The sequence below is a fragment of the Hemibagrus wyckioides genome, linkage group LG28 (genome assembly GCF_019097595.1).
Source record: "Hemibagrus wyckioides isolate EC202008001 linkage group LG28, SWU_Hwy_1.0, whole genome shotgun sequence".
Classification (NCBI taxonomy): domain Eukaryota; kingdom Metazoa; phylum Chordata; class Actinopteri; order Siluriformes; family Bagridae; genus Hemibagrus; species Hemibagrus wyckioides.
This window is the reverse complement of record NC_080737.1, coordinates 10,290,527-10,313,495: the sequence shown is the minus strand read 5'-3', so window position 1 is coordinate 10,313,495 and position 22,969 is coordinate 10,290,527. Positions and strand designations below refer to the sequence as shown.

Sequence of the window (22,969 nt, the reverse complement as noted above, 5' to 3'; positions counted from 1 at the left end):
AATTTCCAGAGTTTCCATTTCCTGTTATTTACATCTAGATGTGATAAACAACTTAGAACATAACACCTTTGGTGGCAGACAACCAATTGTTAGGTGAACAGGTAACAGAATAAGTGAATAACAATTTTTAGTTGCATATCCCTGCTTTGAAACAAATGCATCAAGCCAGCAACCCAGAGACACAACTAAACTGTTTCAAAGGGTTTTTTTGTGGTGCTTTCCCTGGCTTGTACTGCAGCTTCTTCCAGTTGTTGTTTTGGAGGTTTCGGGAGCTAAAATTCATTATTAATTGTGTTAATGTCTCAGTTAACATTAATATGATTGATCAGATTTCTCCTCATGAAGTTTTTTTTTGTGTTGGCAGGTTGAGGTCTTTGTCTTGAAAAATGATGACATTCCTCCAAATTAGGGTTTATGCATTTCTGTATAAATTGGCAAAAAGAATGTTTCTGTAAACCATCATAAGTTACATCATCAGTAAAGATTTGTGAGCCCACTTCAGAAGCAGTCCAAGAGGTCCATGACATACCTCCACCATGCTTCACTAATGAGTTTTGGATGTTTTCTTTTCATCACTGACCATTATTTTAATAATTTTTCTTCACTGCTGTTGTTTTCCATGGTCAACCTGTTCAACTGTGGTTGTTTTGTGGATTTCTTTTGTAGTTTCTTTGTTTTTCCTAATATTAACAATGGTTGTATTTACTATGCCAGATGCTTACACAATGGTACAAATTGAAAAAGAGGGGATCAGCTCTTTAGTCTTCATGTTGGTTTATCCTTTTTTTTTTTTTAAACACAAATGCAGTCTTCAAAGACAAAACTCAAGACATTTTTTTTATATTATTGAAATAAAAATGAGCGGATTCAAGCATAAAATGCCATGTTCTAAGTTTACCACAATTAGATATAAATAATCAGGAGTAAAAGCTTAAATTCTAATCCATTACCTAATATTCATTAATTGCTCTCAAACACACAGCTATAGTGAACAACAACAAATGAATAGGCCAATTTTTTATTTATTTATTTATTTAATTTCATTTTTTTTTTATAGAGAACTATATACATTTGCCTGACAAGTACTCACCTTGGTGAAACACAACAATTTTCACTAAGGTTATGTGAACAAATAAACTAAAGCCAACCTAGGCAGTACAAAGTGTTTTGTATAAGCCAACTTGTACACACCGGCTGGACATTCTCTAGTTTACTATGTTGCTAAGACAATGCAGCTATGAAAACCTGAAGTTGTCTAACCACCACTGTGCAAAGAGATCTATACATCTAAATTACTTCATTAAATACAGTACTAACTTGGACTCTTCTCCTCTACCAGGTCACATGCACAAAGCAGGTCTGAGTCAATAGAGATGGGCTTCTGTCGTATCCAAAACTTTGTGCTAGTTTTCTGATTGGTGACAGGGTCAATCTCCACCTTCTCCCCTGATATACCTAAAATAAAGTGGGGAAAAAGGTAAGCTTTTTTAAAAAGAATTCTACATTGTAATGTAACACAACATGTTTCATCAGTAGAATAAAGCAGTGATTAAAGAAAAAATAGCAAAATCTGCCATACATAATTAACTTTATTAATACAGTAACATGACAATTTATTATACTGGGATTGTACCACTTCAATTTTAACGAACTGTTAAACTTTTAACTAACAGACTGTTAGCGACTCACGGTTTCCCACATTCTGTTGTTTAATGTGAAAATTAACTGTAGCTCCTGACCTATATCTAAATATTTTTGTGTATCTATGTATTATGCATGATTGGCTAAACAGATAACTGCATAAATGAGCAGGTGTACAGATTCACAATAAAGTGGACAGTGAATGTATATCTTAAAACAGTGAACTGTCAACAAGCTAATTTTTCAAAAGTGAGCATAATTCATTTAAATGTAAGAAGTATTACTCTGCACTTATTGATTTGATGTCAACTGCAAAACTTCAGGAGACTGTCCCAAATCATTTAGTCATCTAGAACAGACTGAAAAAACTTTAAGGAGAGAAGCAGCAGTAACCATGAAAGCTCTGGATGGTGATTCTGAAGAAATGTGCGGTATACAATAAAAGACATCACAGTACATTTTCGATTTAATTTTGATTAAATTTTTAAAAAATCTTTATACATATGAATGCATAATTTTTTGTCATATTAATGAGTACAGTTTAAACTATAAGTAAGAAGTAAATCGGAATGTAAGATCCTGAAGTGAATATATGATCTGGAAGTATATAACTTGTATAACAAAAACAAGTGTCTGAATACCTCGTTCTCTCAGTTGTGCAGCACCATTTTATACCGTGTTGTTGAAAGGTGTAATAATACTACTAACAGCTGTATTTATGTTTGTATTTTTCATTACTGGCAAGTTAATTTGTAAGTATAAAAGTATCCATAATAATATTCAACACAAATTTATAGTGGAAATAGTTTACTATCCGCAACCATTACCATTTCAATTTAAACCATGCTCCTACTTGCTACACAAAGGTTTACAAAAAATGCACTTATGAAGACAACTTGAGGCAGTATTTTGCAGCAGTGGGTATTTTTGCACCCTTACAGCTCCAGAGGTCCCAGTTCAATCCTCAATTTACTACCTGTGTAAAGTTCTGCAAATTCTACCTATATTTGTGCGGGCTTCCTCTAAATTCTCTCTTTCTCCCACCTCCCAAGTAAAAGGTTGACTGGTTGTAATGAATAGGCTTTAGGTACGAGTGAGTGTGAAGAAATGTATGCATTTCTGTCTTACACCCAGTGTTCTCAGGATAGGCTCTGGATGCATCATGAACCTAACCCTACAGCAGCTGTGAAGATGTCGGGGTTTGGAAGAATAATTCTGCATTTTAATAAAATTATTCAGCAGTTGTATATGATTAAGCTCAAAATACCACTCACTGTACTTTATTAGTCTCCTTATATATAGATTTTTACTAGACAAGTGTCAATAATTCTGGAGGACACACTATGTAGCTCTTGGTAATCAACCTTAATTTGACATGGTTTTGATTAGTGAATCAATATTTGAAAGTGTCCATATTTGTCCACAGAGTAGCATACCTAGCTGAACATCAGTAGTAAAACGGAGCTTGTGGATCATGCTTATCTTGAAGGATTTGTAGTGGTGACTGCTCAACATATCTTGTACTGTATTGATATCTATGGGTGGGTCCTCTTCTGAGCTCTCTTCTCCTCTGGAGCCTTTTATGGAAGACAATAGCAGAGAGGAGACAGAGAGGACAAAAAGGGACAGACAAATAAGGAAGAGAAATTTTGGCAAAAAATGAAAAAGGAATAAAGGAAAGTAGAGAATAATAAGAATATAAATTAGAAATTTTTTTATTTAAAGCTACCAGTCTTCACAGCTCCCAAAAGTGTTTGGTACATAGGTATTAAAATAAGCTTGTGTTCATTAGGTGTCAAACTCACTGTTTTCTCGAACAAGACAGAACTCCAGTGTGCTCTGGCTCTCCAGTGTACTGTCCAGCTCCACTGCTACATTTGGCTCCATCTGCTTTTCTAAACGATACATGGGGCCTACAAAACAATAACATTTTCTACAAGGTTTAACTGTTTAATACCTCTGCAGTATATAAATTCCGGGTCCACACTGTATTGGTCAACAATGGGTAATTGCCAGTTGAAAGACTCACGGTACATAATATTCCACATAAATTAACAGTCAGGAATTTTCCAGTGACAAATCTGACAGATTTATAGTTATGTGGCACATGTCGACAGCAAAATTTAAAGGGCTCACTTTGTAAACACTGGGTCTGTAGTTCGCCTTTCCACATGATTACGTTGAACATAGGGTCATGGACAAGCATCCCAGAGCTAGTGCTAGACGAAATTTTGTGGTTAAAAAGTATACAGTTTTTAACTTTTCTAACAAAATGACCAATGGTTTGGCTAGATAAGACCCTTCTTCCTCGGCTGGGATTGTTTAGAGACCTTTGAAGCTGCATTTAAACTGCATTTTGGAAGTTCAAACTTGTAGGCACCATTAAAGTCAACTATATGGAGAAAAATCCTGAAATGTTTTCCTCAAAAATTTATTTTATTTTATTTTATTTATTTACGACTGAAGAAAGAAAGACAAACATCTTGGATGACAAGGGGGTGAGTAAATTATTTGTAAATTTTTGTTCTCAAAGTGAACTTCTCCTTTAAGGGGTGTGCATACTTTTTATACCCACTATACATGTTTAATATCTAAATCAGTCTTAAAATTGATCAGTTATTGTGATTAGTAGATTGTGATTGTAGTTCCTGTTTTTGAAATGTTTGCAGGAGTTTCTCACCTACGTCATCCTTTATACAGTTTGTCATTTTTTAATCATTTTGTGCTATGGTTTTCCTATTGTTTTATCTTTCAGCTTTCATCTTCTTGAATGTTTTTACTGTTTAAAGACAGCAAGCAGGATCACTGGATCTCTCTAAAATAAGGTCTATATAGCTTTGACTAAAATACACTTAACATGCAACATGGCAACATTCATCTTGTTTATTGTGTTGACTGCAGGATATTTCTTCCATTGTCTCATTCTTCTATTGTCATTAGTAATAGCTTTGGAGATTCACATGCAATCAGAGGGTTATACAGAGGATTGTAGAGTGGGAGAATCATAGTTTCTATAGGGAAAAGTCTTAAGCAGAGTGAGAAATCCCCTCTGACACTGAACAGTGGAGCAAATGTGTGATGATTCAGCGACATAATCACAACGCCAAAGCTAACATTAAGGCTTGCCCACCAGCGCTTCACTCCTCTATACTTCAAATCACAGCTTCAGGACTTATCAACAGTTCATGTCATTACAATAGAAGAATAGAATAGAAAATTAGAAGTTAAAAATATAAATCAATGGTTCTGATGCTTATAAGGTCATATTTACACAGTTGCAGGCTTTTACTATATAGTTTACCATTATAGAAGGTATTTTGCAGGCCTCCTGAGTTACACCTATTTATATTCTTTACCCTGTCTAAATTTAATGTTCCTTGTATGTGTGAGCATACTTGGCAATTATAAGCACAATCTGATTCCTTTGAGTGTAGTTTTGCTCAATCTCACAAAACTTTTATTTGGCACTGTCACCTTAAGCTTACTCATTAGTGAAAAATTTATAAATTTAAAATGTATGAGGAATTCCTATACTTCTGAAAATCTGCTTTGTAACAACATCGATTATTAATAGATGTATACAAATTACACTAAGTAGAATGTTTAAAATGTTTTTTTATTGCATATCTTTCATTATTCTGTGTACTGGTGAGACATTGTCATGTCAGAAAAATATCTGAATCTCAATAAGGTACTACAACAATCAACTATTCTTAGAGGTTGAATAAAAGCCTTGTTTTCAACTGTTTAATGGGTATTATATCCATGGACAGGTAAAATGTCAATTACTATTGCTGATTTTCATAAGTAGTGCCTTTAGCAAAAGCCAAAATTTGGGTCACTTGGCAAAAGCAGATGACTTATGTTAGTAATGTGTTGTGAAGTATTCATGTTTTTCACAATTTGATCTCACACAAAACCTGCAAGTAATTGAATACAGGGAGCAATTTACAGGTTTGTGACCTTTCTCAAGCTAGTTAGAACCAGTCAAGTGTCAAACCATAATATAATAATTTATCTTGGTCAAAGTCAGTGAAAGCTCTTACCTGAACCCTTTTGTGAGCCTTTTCTTTTCTTGAGGGCTTTCTGTAGAATCTCTTTCATGGTGACCTTTAAACTGTCCACTGGAATCAATGAGAAACCATGAGCAGCATTGCTGTATAAAAGAGAATATAGGTGATCAAAACAATCCTTTCATAAGCCTCATTTGCAGCAGGTCCAAAGAGCCCTGGAATTCATGGCAGATTTCAAAGGCCTGATCTGTACAGGAGAGCAGAATGTATAAACTGCATTTCAAGCCATTTAAGGTTGGTGAAGAGTTACCAAATGTCCTGACTTGGGTACCCCTATGCTTGATTGCTAACAGTAAAATGAATAATGTATAGCTAGTGAATGCTACACGCAATGAATATGTTCTCACAAGAGTATAATCAATGCATCTGCATTTAGCATTTGGGAAGCTCATCCCACTTAGCCAAGTCTCCATCATGCAAGACAAAACATGTTAGAACTTACATTTACAGCATTTGGCAGTCACCCTTATCCAGAGCGACATTCAAAAGAGCTCTGAAATCTCTAACACTGGTATACTAGATCACAGACACAGGATACCATCACCCTAAAACTCTGTTGAGGAATTTTAGCACATTTTTAAAAATAAATACATAAAATAAACAGAGGCAGAGGTGGATCTTCACCACTCAATTAAAGACAGCCAGTGACTCACCTATTCGGACATCTAGTGGAAGTTCATTCCACCACTTCAGTGCCAACAGAGAAAAGTGTATTGACGTATACCTACCTCTTAACGTGATTGCTAGTAGATCGGAGGGAATGTGGTGAATGTGGAGTGATGAGCAATTTGAGGTAAGAGGGAGCTGGTCCACTTTTGGCTTTGTAGGCAAGTATAAGTGTTTTGATCTGATGTCTGCAGCTACTGGAAGCTAGTGAAGCGAGCACAGCAGTGGGGTGGTGTGTGAGAACTTAGGCAGGTTGAAAACAGTTATGCAGCTGCATTTTGGATCATTTGCAGAGGACGAATTGATTCAGAGGTAGACCTGCCAACGGAGTGTTGCACTAGTCTAATCTTGAAATGACAAGAGACAAGCACCTGAGCAGCCTGTGTGGATAAAAATGGCAGAATCTTTGTCGTACAGAAGAAAACGACATGGACATGTCATATTAGCAACATGTGAGAATATGGAAAACTGAGTTTCAAGCAGAAGCAGAAATCGTGGTATATGAGGGAGGGAAGGAGAAGATAACTCAATCTTTTTATTGCAAAAGGTGGCAAAGTCTTCAACAGTCAGGGAGAATGAAGCAGCTGGAGCTGGGGGGTGTTGTGTAGTGAAGAGAAGATTTTGCTAAGCTTATGAGGTCTTGGCAGATCCAAAGATAATTTGGACAGGAGCGTATAGAAAGAGGCGAGATCTGAGTCGAGTGATTTCTTCCACTTTCTCCCTGCTGATCTTCATTCTTTGTTTGCTGTGCAACACATCTGTCAGCCAAGGAGCAGGACAAGAAGTCTTCCTGGGTTTAGTAAATAATAGAGTGGAGGTTTCCACGGGTAAGAGGAGATGCTGGAATTTGGTTTTAGGTAGCATAGGGAGAGTGATAATGAAGGATACCAGGTGATGTTCGGAGATGTGGATAGACGTGGGATAGCAGTTCTGTCTGTAGATGGCGTTGGATGGGTGAAACCCAGATCCAGGACATTTTCTCCCTTGCGTGGGAAGGCAGTTGTTGAATGCAAATGAGATGGAATTCAAAAGTGTCTGAAGGCAATAAGACTTGTCAGAGAGAAGGCTGAAATCATCAAGCACTGAGGACTGCGTCCATTTCATGCTGGCATGGCTGCATACACTCGTTTTATGGCCATTATGCATTATTCTACTCATTATCTATTTGTTTATCAGTTATTTTCAATACATTTGTATGTATTTTACAATTTATTTTTTTTAGTATAGTGATATATTAGTAGTAAACTTAAGTAAAACATACTGTGTGCTTCTGAGTTCTACTCACTATCGAGAGTCATCTAATTTGATGCATTTTAAATATTTCCAAGCTGTATCTCTTTTTAAGATTTTGTCCATTGGACCACCACAACAACAACAATACTTTTATTAATTTACCCATTAGTCATTCATTTACTCACCTAATATGCTTTTTCCTGCCTACATACATTTTTTTACTAGTCTACAGGGAAAACTGATAAAAAAGAAAAGTGATACCGGGAAAATCCATGAAAAAAATTAGTTATGTTCCAAATAAAAATCCGCGATATACCTGGACCACGATAAATGAACCGCGATATAGCGGGGGATTACTGTATTACACTGTAACAGACAGATATACATATCACACTGTAATATACTGTGCAATGTTTACTTTGTATACTGCACAATAATGTATCATATGTCATCATGGTCATTACCATACTGCTTATTTACCACTTATTCGACTGTGCGTACTGTACAATAATGTATCATATGTCATTACCATACTGCTGATCCAAAGCATATATTTATAGTAGTATTTAAATATGTACGTTCCATATTTTATAGAATAGAATAAATAGAACAATAGAATAAATATTACTAAGCTTCTATTGCTGGGTCTTTGAAGCAAGGTCATTAACCCTTAACTACTGTTATGTTATCTCAGTTGTAAGCCAAATGAGGTAAATGTAAATTGAAGTGTTTGCTAAAAATTCTGACAACTCACATTCTGACAAAAAGTGACTGCTTGGGGCCTAGTCCTGGAGAGGAGTACTTCTCCACCAGAGCAAGAGTGCTGAAACCAAACTTATGGATGGGCTCATTGGAATCTAGAGGGGGGAAATCTGTATCGACCTCCCCATCATCCTCAGCTATGTGGAGGCAGTATGTATTGACATTCTCACTGTAGAGGAAAGGGGGGGAAAAAGAGTCAGGTCAACAATGACATTTTAAAGTATCATTAGGTAGCTGTTATTAATTATAGCCAAATCCCACCTCACAACCTTCATAATATTCATGATCAAGGTACAAACATTAAAACATCTGCTCACTTTCTTCGACTAGTTCTTTAACTAGTTTTCATATTGCCATCTGCCCGCTAGCTGACCAAGCTTTCCACCATATTTGTTGCTCTTTAGCATTAACAGTTATATCATTATGAATAGTTACTGTAGCAGAACTACTCGTGGCCTGGTTACATGCACAGGGATGTGATGAACAATTAAATTGTTCACAATACAATATAATTTAGTTTTTATTGTAACATTTTGCCATTTATTTGTACACTCAAGACAATAAAACAAAAAAGCCATTTTGTGGCTCCAACATTTGTTTTGAGGATCTGCTTGCTCCAGGATATAATGTGGTTTTTCAAACACCAAATAATCTCTAAACAGGGCAGTACCACATAACTTTGCACTAAGGCAGATAAATAGTCTGATGAATAGCTGCCATGGAGGCCAAATAGTGCAAAATAACGCACTGAACACAGTACAAAAAAGGAGATGTATTAATTAGAATTAATAATCAAAAATGTTTATGAAAAATTATTTATTGTGACAAAGTATGATTTTTGTATTTGAGGAGTCATTTGCTTAACAAATAACATGTTACAGAAGTGTTCAGGCCTTTAATTATAAGTAGAGTATAATATCACAGAAAAACACTGACAACTACTACATGATGTTACATTCTCTCCAAGAGTTTTCTCAGCTTCTTACTCTGCTTCAGCTGCCATTAACTATTATGACCATAATTAACTGTTTAGGATATGGCATTTGGGTCATAGGAATTGGCATGCCTGCCCTACAGTAGACAAACAAGGAATCTGCAGGAAAGTCAAAAAAGTCAAATTAGTTAAGTGAACATTATGAACATGAGTAATAACGATGCTATCCACTGAACCCTAGCTAGAAAAAGGAAAATAAGAAAACAGAACAATAGGGCACATAACCTAAAGTGTTTGGCCTGACTGTTTGGCTGTCAGATAATAATGATAAATTATAAGAATTATAATAAGACTATTATTATGTTGGCTTGAAAATGCCAACATTCTGTTTTGCTTAATAAGCTTCTTAGGATTATTTTTCTTAGACAATTAATTACTGACTAACAACTCCTAGAGCTTTCAAGCTATATGCACCAAACTCGCCATGGTTGTTCATCCAGGTTTGTTGGTTGAAATTTGTTGCTGTTACTTTTCTAAGCAATCGGAATTACAAGATTCCCGGTACAGAAGCTCAAAGTGGCCTTTTTTCAGATAGAATTCCATTCAAAACTTTGGAGGTTTATAGCTCGGCAGTCTTTCAAGCTCAGTCTTTCAGCAGTGATGAATCTTTGGACTGATGAAGCCGTAAATTTTAGAACTGATCAGCCTTTTGGTTTTCCCATACAGGAAGATCAAAAATCCCAAAAATTCCCATAGACTTGTATCTATCCATTCAATATTAAGTGGAATCACAAAGTTATTGCAATATAAACGTGACATATCCATATACTCAGCACAATGAGGGGGAACTGCGTTACGTGTGTTCTGTCACATGACGTCACACCACAAAATTTGTGAAATCGCAAAACTACTGTAACATATAAATGTGACACATCAAAACACTCAGCACATTGTGGGGAACTGCGTGACGTGTGTCCAAGTGAGGTCACATGCACATCAACCCTGAAAACAAGCGAAATCGCAAAAATTCCCCAACATACACATACACATTTTGACATATCAAAATGCTCAGCACAATGAGGGGAACTTTGTGACGTGTGTTTTGGTGACATCATGTGCACACCAACCGCCAAAATAAGCGGATTCGCAAAATTACTGCATCATACATGTCAAATCAAAATGCTCAGCATAAGAACTGCGTGACGTGTATCCTGGTGACATATCCACCTGCCTCCAAAAGTATCAGCACCCTCTCTCTCCACTTGCCTCCAGACGGATCCGTCTGCTCTCCACCAAATGTATTGGCGACCTGTCTATCCACTCGCCTCTGAAAAGCATCAGGCATTATGACTACTTGCTTCGTCAACTCAACATAAACGTTTGTCGTGACAAACTTTAAAAATCTAGTTATCATTATTATTACTATTATTATTAATAATAATATTATTATTATAGGTTGACTTGTTAAAAACCTATATCCACTTAAGCAGCAATTAACAGGGACAAGCAGATATCTGTCCACGCCCCTTAGGAATAGAGGAAGACTAGTATCCACTAGGAACATCAGTTCTTGTTCCCAAGGAGATATACTAAATCTGAAGGCCAAAGATCAATTCTGGTTGCTTTTCCAGGTTACAAATGAAATCAAATCTTGTTTCTTGACCGTAGGTCATGTTGTCAAATATACAGTACTGTGCAGAAGTTTTAGGTAGGTATAAAAAAAATACTGTAAAGTAAGAATGCTTTCAAAAATATGATTTTTTTTTTTTTTACATTTGAATTATTTTTATCAATTAACAAAATGGATAAGGAGTGAGCAGACAAAAATATTCAAATCAAATCAGTATATAGTGTGACTACCCTGTGCCTTCAAACCAGCAAGTTCTTACACTTGCACAATCTTGGGGATTTTTAGGATCAGAGTCAGGTGTATATTTAACCAATTATATCAAGCAGGTGCTAATGATCACTCCATACTTAGGAAAATGGATTTTATGTCTCAGGTCACACACCATTGCAAGAATGAGCACAGCAACAAGACACAAGGTAGTTATACTGAATCAACAAGACATCTCCCAGACAGAGATTTCAAAGCAGGCTGATGTTTCAAGATGTGCTGTTCAAGTTATTTTGAAGAAGCATAAAGAAACAGGCAATGCTGAGGACCGTAGACACAGTGGTTGACCAAGGAAGGCTGGAGCCTCAGTACTGAGGACACCCCATAAATCATGACCAACCTCCATCATGCTTCACTAATGCCTGCAGACACTCATTATTGTACTGCTCTCCAGCCCTTTGGCAAGCAACCTGTCTTTGGCTATACTACAGCCAAATATTTGAATTTTTGACTGATCAGACCAGAGCACCGGCTGCCCATTTTCTGAAACACAGTTCCTGTTTAGTTGAGTCACTTTTGCCAGACTTCCCTGGACAGTAGATGGGTGTGCCTGGCTCCCACTGGTTTCTGCCAGTTCTTTGCTGATGGCACTGCTGGACATCTTACAATGTCAAAAGAAAATGCATGATCTGTCTTATCTGTTGCATTAAGTTTCCTTGGCTAAACACTGCCTCTATGGTCATCAACATTGACTGTTTCTTTATGCTTCTTCAAAACAGCTTGAACAGCATATCTTGAAACCCCAGTCTGCTTTGAAATCTTTGCCTGGTAGAGACCTTGCTTATACAGTATAATTATCTTGTGTCTTCTTGTGCTCAGTCTTGCCATGGTGTATGACCTGTGACATGAAACTGTCTTCCACAATCTCACATTAGTAGCAGGGTTTGGCTGTTCCTCACCCAAGCCTCCAACACAGCTGTTTCTGTTTCAGTTAATGACTGGTTCAACATACATACACTATATTGCCAAATGTTTTGGGATACCCCTCCAAATCTTTGAATTCAGGTGTTCCAATCACTTCCATGGCCACAGACATATAATATCAAGCACCTAGGTATGCAGACTGCCTATACAAACTGTGACAGAATGGGTCACTCTCAGGAGCTCAGGGAATTCAAGCATGGTATCGTGATAGGTTGTCACCTGTGCAATAAATCCATTCATGAAATTTCCTCACTACTAAATATTCCACAGTCATCTGCTGTGGTATTATTATAAAGTGGAAGCAATTGGGAACAACAGCAACTCAGCCACAAAGAGGTAGGCCACGTAAAATCAGAGAGTGGGGTCAGTGCATGCTGAGGTGCACAGTGCATAGAAGTCGCCAACTTTCTACAGGGTCAATAGCTACAGAGCTCCAAACTTAGTGTAAAATTTAGATCAGCTTAACAGTGTGTAGAGAGCTTCATGGAATGGGTTTTTATGGCTGAGCAGCTGCATCCAAGCCTTACATCACCAAGTACAATGCAAGGGCCGGATTCAGTGGTGTAAAGCAGGCCACCACTGGACTCTAGAGCAGATGAGACGTATTGTCTGGAGTGATGAATCACCCTTCTCTGCCTGGTAATCCGATAGACAAGTCTGCGTTTTTCGGTTTCCAGGAGAATGGTACTTGCCTTACTGCATTGTGCCAAGTGTAAAGTTTTTGGAGGGGGGATTATGGTGTGGGGTTGTTTTTCAGGGGTTGGGCTTGGCTTCTTAGTTCCAGTGAAAGGAACTCTTAATGCTTCAGCATACCAAGACATCTTGGACAATTCCATGCTCCCAACTTTGTGGGAACAGTTTGGGGATGGCTCCTTCCATCATGACTGCACACTAGTGCACAAAGCAAGGTCTATAAAGACATGGATGAGCGGAGTTTGGTGTGGAGGAAATTGACTGGCCTGACCTCAAATCGATAGAACACCTTTGGGATGAATTAAAGTGGAGACTGTGAGCCAAGCCTTCTCGTCCAACATCATTGAAATGGTCAAACATTCCCATAAATACACTCCCAAACCTTGTCGAAATTTTTTGTTAAAGCTGTTATAACTGCAAAGGGTCGGGGCAACTCCATATTAAACCCTACAGATTAAGAACGGAATGTCATTAAAGTTCAGGTGCATGTAAAGCCAAAGCTTTTGGCAATATATATAAAATAAAATTGTATATGTGTATAAAATTGATGATCATTAGCACCTGCTTGGTATAATTGGTTAATCATACACCTAACTCTGATCCTACAAAATCCCTGACTTTATAAGTGTAACTGATGCTGATTTGATTAAGCTAATTAGGAATAAAATAGCTTAATAATTTAATTTAATAATTTATTCTTATTTCTAGTTGTTTTTTTTTTCATTTTTTCCCCTCCCCTTTCTCCGTTTCTCTTCTTTGGTAAAGCTGCTTTGAAACAATGTTCACTGTAAAAGGCGCTATACAAAATAAATTGAATTGGAAGGTATAGGATAAGTCACTTCAAATATTGACCTGATTAATTTTTTTTTGTTCTCTTTGCATTTCGCAAATTCATAAGAAAAACAATTAAAATCTATATATCTATATACTTTACAGCATTTCTTTACATCTGCCTAAAATTCTGCACCATACTCTCTCTCTCAACAGGGGGTTGTTAATCAGTTTCAGCTGCTTTGGTGTTAATGAAATTAACAGGTACACTACATGGGCAACAATGGGATGACCCCCAAAACAGGAATGGTTTTACAGGTAGAGGCCACTGAAATTTTTTCCCTACTCATCTTTTCTCACTGTTTTTCACAAGTTTTGCATTTGGCTAGGGTCAGGGTCACTACTGGTAGCATGAGGCTACAACTGGACCCTAAAGAGGTTGCACAGGCAGTCCAACTCCTCCAGGATGGCACATCAATACGTACCATTGCCAGAAGGTTTGCTGTGTCTCCCAGCACAGTCAAGAGCATGGAGGAGATAGCAGGAGACAGGCAGTTACTCTAGGAGAGCTGGACAGGGCCATAGAAGGTCCTTAACCAATCAGCAGGACTGGTATCTGCTCCTTTGTGCAAGGAAGAAAAGGATGAGCACTGCCAGAAACCCTACAGCAGGCCACCTGTGTGAATGTCTCTGTCAAAACAATCAAACAGACTTCATGAGGGTGGCCTGAGGGCCCAATGCCAGAATAGGCAGGTTGAACACTGGCACCCTGTACTTTTCACAGATGATAGCAGGTTCACCCTGAGCACATGTGACAGACGTGAAAGGGTCTGCAGAAGCCATGGAGAACGATATGTGGCCTGTAACATCGTTCAGCATGACCAGTTTGGTGGTGGGTCAGTGATGGTCTGGGGAGGCATATCCATGGATGGACACAAGGACCGCTACAGGCTAATCAATGGCACCCTGATTGCCATTAGGTATCGGGATGAAATCCTTGGACCTACTGTCAGACCCTACACTGGTGCAGTGGGTCCTGGGTTCCTCCTGTTGCACAACAATGCCCGGCCTCATGTGGCAAGAGTATGCAGGCAGGTCCTGGAGGATGAAGGAATTGATACCATTGAATGGTCCCCAGGCTTGCCTTACCTAAATTCAATAGAACACCTCTGGGACATTATGTTTTGGTCCATCCGATGGAGCCAGGTTGCACCTCAGACTGTCCAGGAGGTCAGTGATGCCCTGGTCCAGATCTGGGTGGAAATACCTCTTGACACCTTCCATCGTCTCATTAGGAGCATGCCCTGACATTGTCAGGCATGCATACAAGCACGTGGGGGCCATACAAACTACTGAGTACCATTCTGAGTTGCTGCAATGAAATTTTGCAAAATGGACTGGCCTGCTGCATCATTTTTTCACTTTGATTTTTGGGGTGTCTTGGAATTCAGCCCTCTGTAGATTCATAATTTTTTATTTCCATCAAATTATGTGGCATCTTTTCATTCCTAAAACGTTACCTAGCCCATATCAGTATAGATATCCAGCATGATCATGCTGACATGGTCCTGTCACGTTAACACCCTGGTGAAGAAGGCCCGGCAGCGTCTTTATCATCTCAGATGCCTGAAGGACTTTAAACTGCCCTCAAAGGTGCTAAAGACATTCTACACCTGCACCACTGAGAGCATCCTGACGGGAAGTATCACAGCCTGGTTTGGGAACAGCACCAAACAGGACAGGCAAGCTCTCCAGAGGGTGGTGCGATCAGCCAAGCGTACCATCCGCACCGAGCTTCCTGACCTGGACACTATATACAGCAAGCGGTGCTGGACTAAAGCCAGGAAGATTATGAAGGACCTCAGTCATCCCAACAATGGACTCTTCTCTCTGTTGAGGTCAGGGAAATGTTTCCGTTCCTTGAAGGCGAACACAGAGAGAATGAGGAGGAGATTCTTCCCGCAGGCCATTCAGGCCCTCAAACAGTACACCTAGAATCTGGAATTTCTGGACTTACCCCCACACGACATAACATTCTACCTCAGCTGATTGTTGCACATGCAATAATTGCACTACTTTGTACTCTGCACTACTCTGTACACACAATAACACTCTCACTGTACATCTTTGTGTTCACACTGCACTGACACTTTACTCCCTGTTCAATTGGACATTTATATTTGCCTTATATATATATATATTTATATATATATATATATATATATATATATATATATATATATATATATATTTATATATATATATATATATATATATATATATATATATATATATATATATATATACACATATATTTTATATATATATATACACACACACACTTATATATATATATATATATATATATATATATATATATATATATATATATACATACATATACATACATAAATATATTTGTAGGTGGGTGTGTGTGTGTATATAAATATATATATATATATATATATATATATATATATATATATATATATATATATATATCTTACATATGCACACTGTACATACTGTATTCATTTGCCACACCATTTCAAAGTTGACCTTTTTATCTACATATATGCATATACTGCACCTTTTTATTTACATATATGCATATACTGCACCTCTGAGTCTGCTGAGTCTACACATATTTATTCATATTGTTCTATTTTTCACATAAACTATATACATACTATATTGTACTGTATTATATTAGTGTATTATATTTGCTTTTATATTTGTTTTTTAATATTTAGTTTTTATTATTTTTTATTTTATTTTTCATTATTTATAATATTTACTGCTATATTGATACTACATATATATATATATATTATATACATATATATTTATATATACATACATAGACATACACTATATTGCCAAAAGTATTCGCTCACCCATCCAAATAATCAGAATCAGGTGTTCCAATCACTTCCATGAAAGGAGGTGTATAAAATCAAGCACCTAGGCATGCAGACTGTTTTTACAAACATTTGTGAAAGAATGGGTCGCTCTCAGGAGCTCAGTGAATTCCAGCATGGAACTGTGATAGGATGCCACCTGTGCAACAAATCCAGTCGTGAAATTTCCTCGCTCCTAAATATTCCAGTCAACTGTCAGCTGTATTATAAGAACGTGGAAGTGTTTGGGAACGACAGCAACTCAGCCACGAAGTGGTAGGCCACGTAAACTGACGGAGCGGGGTCAGCGGATGCTGAGGCGCATAGTGCGAAGAGGTCGCCAACTTTCTGCAGAGTCAATCGCTACAGACCTCCAAACTTCAGGTGGCCTTCAGATTAGCTCAAGAACAGTGCGCAGAGAGCATCATGGAATGGGTTTCCATAGCCGAGCAGCTGCATCCAAGCCATACATCACCAAGTGCAATGCAAAGCGTCGGATGCAGTGGTGTAAAGCACGCCGCCACTGGACTCTAGCGCACTGGAGACGCGTTCTCTGGAGTGACGAATCGCGCTTCTCCATCTGGCAATCTGATGGACGAGTCTGGGTTTGGCGGTTGCCAGGAGAACGGTACTTGTCTGACTGCTTTGTGCCAAGTGTAAAGTTTGGTGGAGGAGGGATTATGGTGTGGGGTTGTTTTTCAGGAGCTGGGCTTGGCCCCTTAGTTCCAGTGAAAGGAACTCTGAATGCTTCAGCATACCAAGACATTTTGGACAATTCCATGCTCCCAACTTTGTGGGAACAGTTTGGAGCTGGCCCCTTCCTCTTCCAACATGACTGTGCACCAGTGCACAAAGCAAGGTCCATAAAGACATGGATGACAGAGTCTGGTGTGGATGAACTTGACTGGCCTGCACAGAGTCCTAACCTCAACCCAATAGAACACCTTTGGGATGAATTAGAGCGGAGACTGAGAGCCAGGCCTTCTCGTCCAACATCAGTGTGTGACCTCACAAATCACAAATGTGGCGCTTCTGGAAGAATGGCCTTGCTTTGTGCACTGGTGCACAGTCATGTTGGAAGAGGAAGGGGCCAGCTCCAAACTGTTCCCACAAAGCTGGGAGCATGGAATTGTCCAAAATGTCTTGGTATGCTGAAGCATTCAGAGTTCCTTTCACTGGAACTAAGGGGCCCAAGCCCAGCTCCTGAAAAACAACCACACACCATAATCCCTCCTCCACCAAACTTTACACTTGGCACAATGCAGTCAGACAAGTACCGTTCTCCTGGCAACCGCCAAACCCAGACTCGTCCATCAGATTGCCAGATGGAGAAGTGTGATTCGTCACTCCAGAGAACGCGTCTCCACTGCTCTAGAGTCCAGTGGCGGCGTGCTTTACACCACTGCATCCGACGCTTTGCATTGCACTTGGTGATGTATGGCTTGGATGCAGCTGCTCGGCCATGGAAACCCATTCCATGAAGCTCTCTGCGCACTGTTCTTGAGCTAATCTGAAGGCCACATGAAGTTTGGAGGTCTGTAGCGATTGACTCTGCAGAAAGTTGGCGACCTCTTCGCACTATGCGCCTCAGCATCCACTGACCCCGCTCCGTCAGTTTACGTGGCCTACCACTTCGTGGCTGAGTTGCTGTCGTTCCCAAACACTTCCACGTTCTTATAATACAGCTGACAGTTGACTGTGGAATATTTAGGAGCGAGGAAATTTCACGACTGGATTTGTTGCACAGGTGGCATCCTATCACAGTTCCACGCTGGAATTCACTGAGCTCCTGAGAGCGACCCATTCTTTCACAAATGTTTGTAAAAACAGTCTGCATGCCTAGGTGCTTGATTTTATACACCTGTGGCCATGGAAGTGATTGGAACACCTGATTCTGATTATTTGGATGGGTGAGCGAATACTTTTGGCAATATAGTGTATAATAAGTATATATATATATATATATATATATATATATATATATTATACATACATATATATATATATATATATATATATATATATATATATATATATATATATATATTATACATATATATATATATATATATATATATATATATATATATATATATATATTATACATATATATATATATCTATATATATATATATATATATATATATATATATATATATATATATATATACACACACATATATTATATAACAATACTCTAGTTATGCTATATATGGCAGCTCATCACCTCTCTCATCACCAAGAAAGACTATGATCTTTTTCTTGGAAATGCACACCCACACCTTGATTTTCTACCCAACTGCACACAGTAATAGATATAAACTATGCACAGTGTTGGATGATCAACAATTTTCAAAAGACTGCAAATAAAATATAATTCACATGTTCTAGGACCTTATTTTATAAATTAAAATCTGTTTAATGTCCATTGCTCATATACTTAAAAAAAAAAAAAAAAAGCTCTTTTATAGCACGTACACAGTAAAATAACAGAGTATTTCTAAGCAAAACAGGCCAACTAATTATGCCAACTTATATATATATATAGATGACCCTGATTACTAAAATAATATTAAAAGAAATCATACAAAATAATACTAGAAAAAGCTAAAATGAAGCTAAAAAAGAAGGCAGTTAAGTAAAGTAGCCAGTAAACAGCCAAATATAAGTCATAATTATGAATAAATTTATTCCATTACTATTTCTGTATAGTTTTATCTTCATTGCCTGTACTTACTTTAGTTTTGGTTCACGGCCCTCACTGGTGTATTGCCAGCAAATAAGGCCAATAAGATCTTGGACTCTAGCATTCGCCATAGTCACTACCATCATAGGATGCAACTTCTCCTGAGTAGACTGCATTGAGAGGTAGACATCTATTTTTTTAGTTGCAGTTGTACCCACATGGCCCTATACAAGAAAAAGATCAAAAACAAAATCCTGAAAATTAAAGTGCTTAACAAAAATTCAAGATAAGCAAAAAATAATTAGCTTTTTCTCATCTTTAGAACTTCTGATAACAAAATTTAAAAGTATGTAATGTAACGTCATATTTTATTGAAAATTTGCAAAAATGTAAAACTATGCAGTGCTAAATTCAGACTGAAATGGAGCTGTGCAAGCACAATCTATGTAGAATTATGATTCCTTCCTGCATATTTTATTTATTTCCTTTGCTCTATTACAGATAACTCTACAGTCATTATGTCAGCATTTCTGTAATGCCAGACAAAGAATTCCAGGATTATGAATATGAAATTCAAATCCAAATTAATGCACAGAGTCTCATTGCAAAGAGAAGCAAAGCATCAGTGAAACAGTTGCTTAACCTGCACTACAATATTTTGTTCCAAACAAGACTTGGATATAGTCTTTCATCAGCATTATATGACCTTCAGGGCTTTAAAAATACAAATGTCCAAAAAAGCCAAAACTAATAGTTCAGACCTTGCCATCAAACTTGGAGTACTCATTAAAGGGGTTGTTGAGCTGCTGAGGACACTGCTCTAGGCGTAGAGAGAGGGTGGATTTGGTTCCTGTGCTTCGAGGCCTGTCCTTAAAGTCCTTCTTTTCAAAAAGGAAGCTTAAGTCCTCAGCTAAAGAAATTAAAGCAAACATATTCGACAGAAAATGCAAATTCTAAATAATAATACAAATGCAACAAAATAATGCTACACATAGGATGAAAATTACCTGACTGAGACGATGTCCTCTCCTTCCATGGAATGTTTTTACACTTGATCTGGTTCTGTCGTTCCTTTCTTAGCCTTTCCAGCCGTTGAGCTTTACAATAAATAATTAAGACAATTTGTGACTTTAGCAATGTCAAATATTACATACTCAATATTGTTTCAATGTTAATTGCACAATAAGACAAACCACAGCAATATTTTGGGTAATAATGATGTCACTATGCGTATGTGTATTGGCACATTCTGATTACACAAATTATATATCTAAAGCAGTGAGAACAATTTAACAGTTCCTCAGGTCAATCACTGCTTACCAGTAGGCTTTGGCCCCATGAAATTCTCTTCCTTTCCTGTAGACAAACGCCTCAGATGTTTCTCCAATTAAAAAAACCCAACCCAACAAAGTAAAACACTTTCCACCAAATCAACCAACCCAACACCAGAGCCAAGCCAGTAGAGAAAAACATGGACAAATTCTTTACATTATATGGATATTAAAGTTTAAGAAATGGATTAGACAAATTATGTGCTCTGCAATTTTTTTAAAAAATTAAGAAAGTTTTAGCAGGGCAAGATGAAGAACAGAATACTATGTCCATGCAGTTCACACACTGGACAACTCTTACCTGAGATCATCACCTTTTTGCCCCCGCCTCATGGCAACACAATGCTTAAAGCCCATCAGAGAGAAAAATAATAATAAAAAAAGCTTTTAAATAAATTTTTTAATCTTTTTTATCCCACTTCCTCAGCAATTATTTTTATTAACAAGAGAAATTTTCTAACTATAAGTTTATTCCAAAATATAAACAAATTAATGATACCACAATTAATGAAATCACTTTGACACTGGACATTAAAAGGATTTACTGAAGGAGTGGACATTTTGCACAGTGCCACATGAGCATCAAGTATACTTCCCATGAACGTATATATATATATGCTCCCCCAACTTATTGTAATCCCAATGCACACATTTGTTGCTGCTACTTGCCAAGAAGCACTTGTGCTCCTGAATTGAGCAAACCAGAAGCAGAGAGAGAGTCTGAGCACAAATTTGACTAAACACTTAAATTTTGTCAGTTTTCATCAAATCTGTCCTAAAATGCAAACTTGGTGTAACCAGCTGCCAAAAACAGGCTGAGTTGGTCAGGCTGGTGGTATGTCCAACTGGCATTTCTAATTCCGTTGCTGTTTAGTTTTATGGTTGTATAATCACTTGTCTATAAATGTTGCATTAGGAGCACAAAAATAGGTAATTCTATACATTTTTAGCACTTTCTTTAGGACTTTCAACAGGAAATGAGCATGTTGCTAATTACTGTTAGCCTGCCAAAAAATGCAGTGTGTCTCAATTACATCTGATTATGACAATGGCTGTTTTAGCATTTTTCGTGTGTGATGTAGCCTGTAGGCTATGCATCCACAGCCAGTAGTGGCCTTTTATTGAGGTCCTACTTTTATAGTAACCTGAAGGACATAACAGATATACAGTAGCGTCCACTCTGTTATTGCCTTTAACCACAGCTGTAGTTGTTTTTTTTTGTCTGGCAGTGGCAGCAGGTACGCAATAATACTTCACATTATTGAAGTATTATTGGAGCCTGTACTCCATCGATTCTGGCACCCAACAACACAAGATGACATTTGCTTTCCATGTGTAGCTACTGGTTTATATTGGCTGCCTCCAGTTTTCCCTTTGTTTTGCCAAAAGCTAGCGCTGTGATGTAATCATGACATTGGCACAAAAAGGGTCTATATGATGCACATGCCTTGAAAAACAACTTTCCATTCCTCACAGTGATCCCAGAATGCTACAGTTAAACACATTAGTTTTATTTCCTTTGCACAAATTTACTTACACTTAGGAGTATAAATAGAAGGCAAATTATTTTTATGAAATGATGGAATTTTCATGAACACAAAATTACTTATGTAAATGCACCAAGGAATGATTTGCAAATAGCTTTATTCATATCCAGCCTGATATACAAGGCCCATTAGTCAAGTCAAGTCAATAAGCTTTTATTGTCATTTTAACCACATATAGCTGACATAGTACATAGTGAAATGAAACAACGTTTCTCCAGGACCATTCTTCATTAGTTATACAAAAATTGGCAATAACTTAAAGCCTAAAGTCATTTTGTAATGCCACACCAACTAGATAAAAATGCTGAACTTCACTGTGTTCTGCCTCTGCCTCAAAATGTTAGGTTGATGCCCATATAACTGAGTATTCTTACACCTGAATGTCAGAAAAATTGCAATTAATACAGCCAGAAGCACTGTTTGTACAGACTTCACTCAAACTGTTTAAATTTTAAAGCTCACACAACATGTGCACTGTGCTTAGGTACATAAATACACCTGGGCTCTGTGTCTGATGCCTGAGCTCTGTGCCACAAAGCCTAAACGTAACTGCCAAACTGACTGCTAAATGCCATTACACACACACATCGGCACAGCTCAAAAAATTAGAATTTCATGGGAAGGTTCAATACTTTTTGCAAGTTACTTCTGAAAATGAAAGGTGTATATATTCTAGACTCATTATAAGTAAACTAAAATGTTCCAAGCATTTTTTTAATTTTCATATTAATATTTGTGACCTACATTGCAAAAGCATATCTCAAAATATTAGGATATTTCATTTATACTTTGAGCAAATCACTCTTTATGCAGAATAAATAACAAATCTCCCAGTCAGGTTCAGTACACACTTCCACAAGTGTCACATTCCTAGTGTCAAGCAACTCCTGAACCAGAGACAACGTCAGAAG

General features: G+C 37.5%; 1 protein-coding gene across 4 annotated transcripts in view; it reads right to left on the bottom strand.

The window, feature by feature from the left end:
• Positions 1-22,969, bottom strand: part of mapkap1 (MAPK associated protein 1) — a 34,240-nt gene that overhangs the window by 2,226 nt on the left and 9,045 nt on the right. For 2 of the 4 annotated variants that reach the window (XM_058382741.1, XM_058382743.1), the window contains exons 3-11: positions 20,501-20,536; positions 20,188-20,277; positions 19,942-20,090; positions 19,232-19,404; positions 8,368-8,544; positions 5,688-5,797; positions 3,447-3,554; positions 3,078-3,218; positions 1,318-1,455 (exon numbers count right to left, since the gene is read on the bottom strand). In XM_058382741.1, the coding sequence (XP_058238724.1) occupies positions 1,318-1,455; positions 3,078-3,218; positions 3,447-3,554; positions 5,688-5,797; positions 8,368-8,544; positions 19,232-19,404; positions 19,942-20,090; positions 20,188-20,277; positions 20,501-20,536 (1,122 nt within the window). The remainder of the gene's footprint in view (positions 1-1,317; positions 1,456-3,077; positions 3,219-3,446; positions 3,555-5,687; positions 5,798-8,367; positions 8,545-19,231; positions 19,405-19,941; positions 20,091-20,187; positions 20,278-20,500; positions 20,537-22,969) is intronic. The other 2 variants (XM_058382744.1, XM_058382742.1) reach the window with 2 other exon arrangements.